This window comes from Triticum urartu, chromosome 2A (assembly GCF_056163025.1).
Source record: "Triticum urartu cultivar PI428250 chromosome 2A, HENAU_Tu73, whole genome shotgun sequence".
NCBI classification, from domain to species: domain Eukaryota; kingdom Viridiplantae; phylum Streptophyta; class Magnoliopsida; order Poales; family Poaceae; genus Triticum; species Triticum urartu.
The window spans coordinates 539,803,527-539,814,401 of NC_141874.1; the positions used below are offsets into that span (position 1 = coordinate 539,803,527).

Sequence of the window (10,875 nt, forward strand, 5' to 3'; positions counted from 1 at the left end):
GTGATCGAGCGGGGATGAGAAAAAAAAACAAAAAATGCATGCTAATGGCCTGATGGGATTAGCGATCGAGCAAGTGGGCTTAGCGATGGTGGGAAAGATTATTCGAATCTATCCCCATAAACTGAACGTTTTGACATTTTCATAGTCCATTAATATTATATCAAATATCAATATCTATAGTATCCATGCAATTAACTTTTAATTGATATCCTATCTAATATTAGCGTGAAATTAATTTTCTTCCTACCATCAACATGAGAGCGACTACCCACGTTTTTTTTTTTTTGAGACACAGAGCGACTACCCACGTGAGCGCGGCCGTTGAGCGCAGCAGCAACGGGCTACGGTTTTCCAGGCGGCCGGGAACGCGGCCCTGTAGCCGTGTCTATTTCCGCATTCTGTTTGGGTATCCGGGATTATCTCCCGGCCCATTACCCTCCCAACATATCCCCCAGATCGAAAAGAAAACATGCTATATAATCCAGCAACGTGCGGAAAATATCCAGATCCCGATCTAGCGCACTCCACTCCACTCCCCTGAAAAAACAAAACAAACAGTGCGCGCTCCACTCCCCGTCACGCGACCCGGCGACGAACGGCCGCGCCCGTCGAGCGCACCGCCGGCGCCCTCCCCTCCCCTCTGCCGGGCCTTGTTGCCGGTAAGCTCCTCCCCCTTTCCCTCTCCGGCATCGCATTCCTTTTTGTGGTGGAGCTTCGTGAGGTTCAGCGCCTGTATACCAGTGAGCGAGGCAGGCGCCAGAGGGGGCTTGGTACTGTAATTAGCAGGGGCAGGAGAGGTCGAGATGAGTTGTTAGTCTAGTTCTTGGCCCGCTGACGAAGCAAGTTCTTGCGGTGTGCAACAATTCATCCCTGCAGAACAGATCTGCACAGTACATTGTTCCATATGTAGCCAAACGAAGAAAATACGTAGAACTGGATTCTTTTTTCCTCCTTTTCTGCAATCATGACTTGCCAAGTTGTCATAAGCTTTCAGAGTTCTGCTTCATCCTTTCAAGAATAATGCGAAGCAAAAATGGTTGCAGATTAGATCAGTGCAGCTTTTGCCATAACAGAGATTTTCACCACCTATGCTTTACTACTACTCGCATCCTGAAAATCTACGCCATCGCTATAATTGGATGCGACTATAATGGGGACAATCTTTTTTGGATTGTTGTACGTACCAGAAATAGGTTTAATCGTTTTTGATGCTGTCACTGTCATCAGCTTCAACCACAGGTACCACACACAGCGATGAAGACAATATTCTCTGACAGCCTAACGTGCCAACACATGTGCTGATGTCTGAATTATTTAGTTGTTATTATTCTTCATGGTTTACTGCTAGCAATCTCAGTTGATCTACTTGGCCAGTATTTCTTATGCATGCTCGAGTAGCTAACTAACCATATATGCATACCTCCTCTCTGACCTTTGCAACGTGCAAACCACTAAACCACTCTGCCATTAGTAGTGCTGTGCAACGTCCCCGTGTGACGAGCCAATGATGGCCAGAGCTGCACTTCTTCCTGTTGCGCTGCTGCTGTGCCTTGCACTGGCTGGCGGCGCCAATGCTGCACGGAAGTCGACAGCCGGATTCTATGAACTCAAGAACAAGAAGGGGGATTTCTCCATCAAGGTCACCAATTGGGGCGCTGCCCTCGTGTCTGCCATCGTCCCTGATGGCAAAGGTATGGCTTACTCTTTTCTTGTTTCCAAGAGCCCACATGCATGTTTGCGTCTTGTTGCTCATGAGGTGAAACCTTTCTTTTATGTAGGGAACTTGGCTGATGTTGTCCTTGGGTACGACACTGTCGCTGAATATGCTGTAAGATCACGAGTCCCTCTGTTTTCACTGTTTGAGTATACATTGTTCTAGTCTTTTCGCTTCTCTATTTATTGGAAGATGATATGAAACACACGCAAATGCACACGCTGCTTCATGAGAAAAAAAGTATTACGGAGGCGAAAAAAGTAGGAGGAAAGTTGCTCCTGGACGTGTTATGTGTTCAAATATGCAATGCAGCTTTAATTATGTATTTATGGTACATGCATGATTTAAAGGTCCAAACACACCTAAATTCAAAATCACTCTGTGTTTGTGTGTTTGTCTCTTCATCAGAATGGCTCTGCTTCATTCGGAGCGACGGTTGGGCGCGTAGCCAACAGAATCGCAAACGCCCGCTTTGTTCTTGACGGCAAAACCTATCACCTTCTCCGTAACGACGGCAACAACACGATTCACGGCATGCTTCATACTTCACTTTCATCTATTTTTCTAAACCCCATGCATAACGATATGGTAAGATTGATAAGTTTGATCCCATCATCTTCTTGCTGCTTGTTTAGGAGGCCCCAAGGGGTTCGGCAAGGTCATTTGGACGGTGAAGGAGCATGTGAGCCATGGTGACTCCCCATACATCACCTTCTACTACCACAGCTTGGACGGAGAGCAAGGTAACTAATATGAACAAAAATTGCCAAGTTTTTGCTCATCGATTAATCTGACACCGTGGTATGGAATTTGCTGAATCAAAGAAACCAAGTTAGAAAAGGCCTCCCTAATGGGCTGAAAAATGCATCCTATACGGTTTAGGCGTCCCTTAGTGAACATCCTCTGTTGATAAGGGGGTCCTATTCCCAAGCGGCTCACGGCTAAAAGTGTTTGGGTCATGTGTATCTTTCGAAACGGCCACCTCCAAGGAGCCATTTGGGTTGTGCACCAACTTCACAAATGGCCCTCTCTGTGCGTCCGTTTGCATGTCAAAAACACCTACAATTGAATAATCTTCTATTTTGGCTAATAGATGAAAACATCAACATTGACATAGTTTATTATATGCAGCACTGAAACTTCAACATAAGCTCATACATTCATCATTTCCCCACAGAACATTAACATATCTCAGTTGATCTTCATATCCCAGAATATATCAAATTTTGTTTTCTTGGTTGTGTTGTTGCCTCCATGTGTTCTTTGCCACAGGAGCATTCTTTGTTATAACAGAGCTCCAAGCATTTAACAAAATAACAGAATTAATCACACTGTTAAACAATTAACCAAATTGGTTAAAACAAAATTAAAATGAAGCATATATAAATTAACACACAGTATACTCATGGATTTTACAATAAGACACAATGAAACAGACCGGCTAGGGGATCAACCTGAACTAGGGCGGAAATCAACTAGGGCACATGCACGCATGTCTGCTTGGGCTAAGCTCAACGTCGGCGCATCTCCAGCATCCGTGTAACTCTACATGACACCGTGCCCTCCGAGTAATGCTACCTGCTTCCATAGCCACCCTGATCTAGAGGAGGATAACTGATGATACTGCATCTGCCGTGACAGTTTGGGACGAGCTTTTCATTTTGTTCATTTTTGTATTAGCGTACATTGAGTCGCAACTATACTATAGGGCTGATTTGCACTTGTTCCTAAGAACAATCATGTTTGGGCAATGCAGGATTCCCAGGCGCCCTCGACGTGTACGTGAAGTACCAGCTGTCCCGCCCGTACGACCTGAGTATCCGCATGAACGTGACTGCGAGGAACAAGGCGACGCCAGTGAACCTCGCGAACCACGCATACTGGAACCTGGCCGGTCACGGCAGCGGCGACGTCCTCAAGCACGAGCTCCAGATGTTCGCCTCACACTACACCCCTGTCGACGGGTCCATGATACCGACGGGCGAGGTCGCGCCCGTGGCCGGCACGATGTACGACTTCGGCAGGCGGATCCCCGTGGGCACCAAGATGAAGGTCGTCCCGGGCGGCGGCGGCGGGTACGACATGAACTACGCCGTGGACGGGCAGCACGGGCAGCAGAACGCGATGCGGCCGGTGGCGCGCGTCCTGGAGCCCAAGTCCGGGCGGGCGTTCGAGCTGTGGGCGAACCAGCCCGGCGTGCAGTTCTACACCGCCAGCTGGCTCATCAACGAGAAGGGGAAGGCCGGGAAGGTGTACGGGCAGTACGGCGCGCTGTGCCTGGAGACGCAGGCGTACCCCGACGCCGTCAACCACCCCAACTTCCCGTCGTCCATCGTGAGGCCCGGCCAGGTGTACAAGCACGACATGGTCTTCAGGTTCTCCTACCAGGCCACCTACGACGCGTGAGACGTAGTAGTGCTTGATCGTCCGTCGTTTCTTGTGGACTGTGCGGTAACATTTTGGTAGCTTGTGTAATAAGATGTGGCATTGGGACGAGGACATGAGGTTGCTGTCATTTGACCGCGTAATAAAATGCCGCTTCTACTGGAGTATTGTGCCGAATGCCTTTGGCAACTTATGGTCGTGCAAAGTGGATCACATATTATTCATATATACTCTCTCCGTCCCATAATATAAGAACGTTTGTGACACTAGTGTCACAAACGTTCTTATATTATGGGACAGAGGGAGTAGATCTTAGTCAGTCTCTTGTGCAAGTATCTTCAAACGATTCTATGACTGATCAACTTGTTAGTTCCATCCAGTGCCTCCTCTTTCTTCTGTCTTTAACGTATAAACCAGTAATCTGCTCTTGTTTTTTGGTTGAGAGGGTGATAGTGTGTACTGGTTTGCTCGTGGGTTGAGGCCAAATACTGGGGACATTACACGCGCTGCGGAGGGAGGAGGCATCGTGGAGGCCCGGGGGATGGGCAGGCCAGCGCCTGCTTGCTTACTCGGTCCACCTGGTTGGGCGTGGCGCTAGGCACTACTACTTGTATGAAACAAGCACAAAATATAATCGAGAGAATTGATCACGCCTTCTTTAGGCCAGTTCTTTGAGCTTTTGATTCTTCAGAATCAGATTCTGGAAAACTGCTCACGGAATATGCTGTCCAGTTCTTTTCTGAGGTTGCAGTTTCAGATTATGTGATGAGTTGTGTGCTGAAAATGTCTGTAATGTTCCTGAACTGAAACCGTGTGCTGAATTGCTAACGTTTAATTGTTTCGAACAATTTCTCTCGTCGAATATGAGCACGAAACAGTTTATGAATGTTATATTAAGTATATATTAGATATACGTGTTGTAACATAACCTGTATTTGTACGGTTCCCTCTTATAAATATATGACAGCCGTACCCACCAAGGGCATCGAGCATTGTTCCAAACTCTAATTTGTCTAACATGGTATCAGACGACGCGTTCGATCCGCGTCGTGCTTCCGCTTCCTCTGCCGCCGTCGCGTTAGCCTTCGCCGCCGTGCCGCCGCTGTCAACCCTGGCGACGGAATCGCCGTTCATGACGCCCACCCCGCTCACCTGGGCTCGTCCGACCGCATCGGGGTCGCGGCCGCCAGCGCCCCGATCGCCCGCGCCTTCGCTCGCCCGTGATGCAGCCCTGGCGCCAAACTCCTTCGATCCCGCGCCGCCGAACTCCTTTGATCCCGCGCAGCCGTCCAACGATGCATCCCTGGCGGCAAACTACGGTGCCCCCATGCAGGATCGGGGTCGCGCCCCTGCGCAGCTGCCTTATGGTGCCACTGCGAACTATGTTGCGCCGCCGGCTTCAGGCCCTCGTGGTACCTCCGTCCAGGTGTCGTACGGCGGGCCGTATCCAGCGCCGTACGTCGTGCTAGCGTCGTATGCTTCGTCCTCCGCGGTGCCCTACGAGGCGTCGTATGGCGCACCCTACGCTGCCCCTGTGTCGTACGTCGTGTCGCTGCAGCCCTACGACGTACCCCCTAAGGCGCCCTACGATCATCACCAACACTACTGTACGTCTCCGTCGGCCGATGCGCTGATTCCGTACAGTGCTCCTCCGACGTACGACTCGCAGCTCTCCGCACCGGTGGCTGAACCAGGACCGTTCCACTTCGCTCATCTGGTGACGGTGAAGCTCTCTGCTGACAACTACCTCTTGTGGCGCGCTCAGGTGTTGCCGCTAATGCGTAATCACTACCTTGAGGGGTATGTCGACGGTACGCTGTCGTGTCCCCCGGCCATGGTTCCGATGCCCTCGGCCGCTGGTGGCTTCGTCATGGTGTCCAACCCTGCTCATCGTCGGTGGATCGCTCAGGATCAAGCTATTCTGGGTTCCATTCAGTCCTCGCTCACTCCCTCTGTGGCCGGCATGGTGGTCGTTGCCGCGACGTCGAGGGATGCATGGGCCACGCTCGACTCCAGCTTTTCCTCGCAGTCGCTGGCCCGTTCCTCTGCCATTCGTAACCAGTTGGGTGAGGTCAAGAAAAATGATCTCTCCGTCACGGCCTTCTTCAACAAGGTCAAAAGTTTGGCTGATACACTGTCGTCTATTGGGAAGCCTCTCCGTGAAGAAGAGTTTACTTCGTTCATTCTCAATGGGCTTGATGAGGACTATGATTCTCTTGTTGAAAATATCAATGGACGTGACACGCCGATGCCGCCTCGCGACCTCTATGCGTGCCTCCTCAACACCGAACAACGGCTAGCTGCTCGCCGCTCCGTCGGCGTCTACACGGAGGGCCCTTCTGCGAACGCCGCACTTCACGGAGGTTCCCGTGGTGCCAAGCAGAAGGTGCCGCCGTACGCGGGCAACCAGCCCCGTTCGCCTGCTCCACCTCCTCCGACGGCTGGTCGCAAGCGGCTACACTGCGAGGCATGTGGTGGTGGGGTTGAGTGTCAACTCTGCGACATTGAGGGGCACTTGGCGTCTCGTTGCCATCGCCGCTTTAAACGAGATTTTCTTGGCATTGGGAACAATGGGAAGGGCAATGAGAAGCAAGCTGCTCTCGCTACACCGGATCCTGGGTTCACTCCTTCATACTCGGTGGATCCTGCCTGGTACATGGACACGGACGCTACAGACCATTTGACGAGCCAGCTTGACAAGCTGGCCACGCGCCGGCCCTACACTGGTCACGATCAGGTCCGCACGACCAATGGATCAGGTATGCCCATCTCACATGTTGGTCAGGCATCTCTCCTTTCACGTACCACTAAAACCTTGCGTCTATTTGATGTCCTTCGTGTTCTTTCAGTCACACGTAGTTTACTCTCAGTTCCTAAAATAACTCGTGACAACAATGTGTTTGTTGAGTTTCACCTTTCCATTTTTTTGTTAAGGACCAGGACACGAGGGACGTTCTTCTTAGTGGTCGAGCTCACGACGGCTTATACGCGCTTGATGTGCCACGAGTCTCTCAAGCTTTCAGTGGTGTTCGGGTGTCATCGTCGCAGTGGCACTCTCGCCTTGGCCACCCCGCTACTCCCATTGTGCGCCATGTGCTTCATCGTCATCGTCTTCCTGTTGAGTGGAGTAATAAGGAGTTTCTAGTGTGTGATGCCTGTCAACCAGGCAAGAGTCATCAGTTGCCTTTTTTTTGTATCAAGTCGTGTTGTCACGGCTCCTCTTGAACTTGTGTTTTTCGACGTGTGGGGCTATGCCCAAACTTCTGTTAGTGGTCACAACTATTATGTCAGTTTCATCGATGCTTTCAGTCGCTTTACTTGGATTTATCTTATTAAGTGCAAATCTGATGTGTTTCATGTCTTTATGCAATTTCAAGCACATGTTGAACGATTGCTTAAGCACAAAATTATCCATGTTCAGTCAGACTGGGGGGTGAGTATCATAACCTTAACACCTTCTTTCAGAAGCTTGGCATCTCACACCATGTGTCTTGTCCTCATACACATCAGCAGAACGGTGCAGCTGAGCGCAAGCACCGTCACATAGTTGAAACTGGCCTGACACTTCTTGCACATGCCTCTGTTCCGTTTCGGTTCTGGAGCGATGCTTTTGTTACTGCCTGTTTTTTGATAAATAGGATTCCCACATGACGTCTTCATATGAAGTCCCTGCTAGAATTGTTGCTTAATGAGACTCCAGATTACTCACTCCTCAAAGTGTTCGGATGTGCGTGTTGGCCGCATCTTCTTCCGTACAATAAGCATAAACTTGAGTATCGATCCAAACAATGTGTGTTTCTTGGGTACAGTCCTCTCCACAAAGGTTACAAGTGTCTTCACATTCCGACAAATCGTGTTTACATTTCTCGTGATGTTGTGTTCGATGAGACTGTCTTCCCGTTTTCCACGCTCACATCACCCACCAATACTCCCGTCACCGAGTTGCACTCTTTTCCAGTTTTGCCTGATCAATTTGTGGATGCTGCATATTCTCCTCTGTTGTTGCCTAACCATGGTGCAGGGACTGGACGAGGCGCTCGACTTGAGCTTCTGGATGATGATATGGCCACAACTGCGCCAGCGGCTGCTACGCCGGACGAGGTGCTCGACGAGGCTGCCCCCGCCACTACCCCGCCTGACCCCGACGTCGATCACGCGTTCATGTCCCATGCACGTGGATCCAACGGGGTGCCCGCGTCGCCTGGGCCAGCGGCCTCGCTGTCGCCTGCGTCGGCTGAACTGCAAAGCTGTCGGTCAGGCCGGCTGGACCGCGGCGCTATCCCCTGGGCCAGAGGCCTCGCAGGTCACCGAGTCTTCGTAGCCTGGTCCGTCGACGCCGGTCACGCCCGGTATGTCTTCGCCGACCCTGACCGTACCACCGGATGCGCTTGTTGACTCGCCTGCCGGCGCGTCCTCCTCACCGCTGATGGACAGTGGCTCCTCTGGTGTGGCAGCTCCAGCGCCATCTCCGCCTGTCATCCGGCGTCCCCATACTCGCAGCAAAAGTGGCATCTTCCAACCGAAGAAGCGCACTGGCGGCACTGTCGCGTGGCTTGCGGCCTGTGTGGCGCATGCTGAGGCTGACCCTACGACTGAACCACGACATTTTCGAGCAGCACTTGGCATCCCACATTGGTGTGCTGCGATGGAGCAGGAGATTCATGCTCTTCAAAGAAACAACACTTGGCGTCTTGTTCCACCTCCATCTGGTGTCAATATTATTGACTCTAAATGGGTATTCAAGGTGAAGAAATATGCTGATGGCTCCATTGAGAGGTACAAGGCATGCCTGGTTGCCAAGGGATTCAAACAACGGTACGACATTGATTACGAAGACACATTCAGTCCTATTATTAAACCAACTACTATTCGTGTTCTTCTCTCTTTGGCTGTTACTCGCGGATGGTCGCTTCGACAGCTTGACGTTCAGAATGCCTTTCTCCATGGAGTTCTGGAAGAAGAGATTTATATGCGCCAGCCACCAGGTTTTGTTGATCGTGCTCAGCCACATCATTTGTGTCGCCTTGTCAAAGCTCTCTATGGTTTGAAGCAGGCCCCGCGTGCATGGCATGCCCGTCTTGGCGCTGCTCTTCGCGCACATGGGTTTGTTCCTTCTACAGCAGACACGTCTCTGTTTATTCTTCAGCGACCTGAGGTGACTATGTACATTCTGGTCTATGTTGATGACATCATCCTTGTCAGTTTGTCTACTTCTGCTACGGATCGGCTTGTGTCCTCTCTTGGTGCTGAGTTTGCTGTTAAGGATCGTGGGAGACTGCATTATTTTCTTGGCCTAGAGGTTCTTCATTCTGATAGTGGCTTGACTCTTACTCAGCAGAAGTACTCTCAGGATCTCCTGCGTCTTGCAGGTATGTTGCAGTGCAAGTCTGCTATGACTCCCATGTCTGCCACCGACAAACTGACAGCTCTTGCTGGTCACTTGCTCTCTCCTGAGGATGCCACTGAGTACCGCAGCATTGTGGGTGGACTGTAGTACTTGCTCATTACTCAACCAGACATATCATTTGCAGTTAACCGTGTGTGCCAGTATCTTCATGCACCACGTGATTCTCACTGGTCAGCCGTTAAGCGCATCTTGCGCTATGTTCGTCACACTGGTTCATATGGTCTCCATCTTTAGCCTGCACGTTCTGGACTGATCTCAGCATTTTCTGATGCTGATTGGGCTGGTAGTCTTGATGATCGACGATCCACGGGGGTACATGTTGTGTTCTTTGCGCCTAACTTGATCGCTTGGCAAGCTCGCAAGCAAGCTACGATGTCTTGAAGTAGTACCGAAGCTGAGTACAAAGCTGTTGCTAATGCCACAGCTGAGATCATGTGGGTGCAATCGTTGCTTCGAGAGTTGAAGGTGTACCCAACTCAGCCGCCTGTTCTTTGGTGTGGTAACATCGGTGCCACATACCTTTCATCCAATCCAGTATTTCATGCCCGAACGAAGCACATCGAAGTTGACTATCATTTTGTGAGGGAACGTGTTGCTCAGAAGCTCCTTCAGATTAAGTTTGTTTCTTCTAAGCATCAGCTTGCTTATATTTTTCACTAAACCCTTGCCCTTGCCTTCTTTTGAAGGATGTCGTCGCAATCTTAACCTTCTGAGTGTTTCAGGACATAGTTAAGATTGCGGGAGGGTGTTAGACTAAGTATATATTAGATATACGTGTTGTAACATAACATGTATTTGTACGGTTCCCTCCTATAAATATATGATAGCCGTACCCACCAAGGGTATCGAGCATTGTTCCAAACCCTAATTTGTCTAACAATGAATATCATAGAGTACTAAATATTACAATAACAGTTTGTCTAATTCACATCTAGATGTTTTCTAAGGATGTCACATCTAATCTCCTACAAATAACGCAACAATAAGAAACAAAAAACAAGCTGTGACAAATAAATAAATAAATAAACCACAAACATAGTGGACACAAGGTTAGATGTGACATATATATCACATCTAGATATGTCCTAAACAGACCCTTACAATAAAGGAAGTTTTAAAGTTTCCTTTGCTACAAAAAAGTGTCAACTACAAATAGAATGACTACTCTGGAGGTACAAGACTGGTAGCAATAGTCTCACGTGCTATGGTGATACGTCTCCAACGTATCTATAATTTTTGATTGTTCCATGCTATATTATATTCTGTTTTGGACATTATTGGGCTTTATTATACACTTTTATATTATTTTTGGGACTAACCTATTAACCGGAGGCCCAGCCCAAAATTGTTGTTTTTTGCCTATTTCAGA

The 10,875-nt window shown here is 49.6% G+C and overlaps 1 protein-coding gene across 2 annotated transcripts; it reads left to right on the forward strand.

Moving 5' to 3' along the window:
• Positions 1 to 484: 484 nt before the first annotated feature.
• Positions 485 to 4,263, forward strand: LOC125538666 (uncharacterized). 2 transcript variants are annotated; one of them, XM_048701935.2, is made up of 6 exons: positions 485 to 659; positions 1,472 to 1,691; positions 1,779 to 1,828; positions 2,123 to 2,246; positions 2,350 to 2,457; positions 3,471 to 4,263. In XM_048701935.2, the coding sequence occupies exons 2-6, from the start codon at positions 1,505 to 1,507 to the stop codon at positions 4,118 to 4,120; spliced, it is 1,119 nt and encodes a 372-aa protein (XP_048557892.2). In that variant the 5' UTR covers positions 485 to 659; positions 1,472 to 1,504; the 3' UTR covers positions 4,121 to 4,263. The 2 variants fall into 2 exon arrangements, with proteins under 2 accessions (XP_048557892.2, XP_048557891.2); XM_048701934.2 differs by having other exon boundaries at positions 486 to 659; positions 1,475 to 1,691.
• The last annotated feature ends 6,612 nt before the right edge of the window (positions 4,264 to 10,875 follow it).

What these genes read in the sequence shown, in the direction of transcription:
- LOC125538666 (XM_048701935.2), top strand. Translation starts at nt 1,505, where the DNA reads ATGATGGCCAGAGCTGCACTTCTTCCTGTTGCGCTGCTGCTGTGCCTT. An exon ending in ACACTGTCGCTGAATATGCT is followed by an intron (nt 1,829 to 2,122) that starts GTAAGATCACGA and finishes TCTCTTCATCAG; the next exon opens with AATGGCTCTGCTTCATTCGG. An exon ending in CAGCTTGGACGGAGAGCAAG is followed by an intron (nt 2,458 to 3,470) that starts GTAACTAATATG and finishes TGGGCAATGCAG; the next exon opens with GATTCCCAGGCGCCCTCGAC.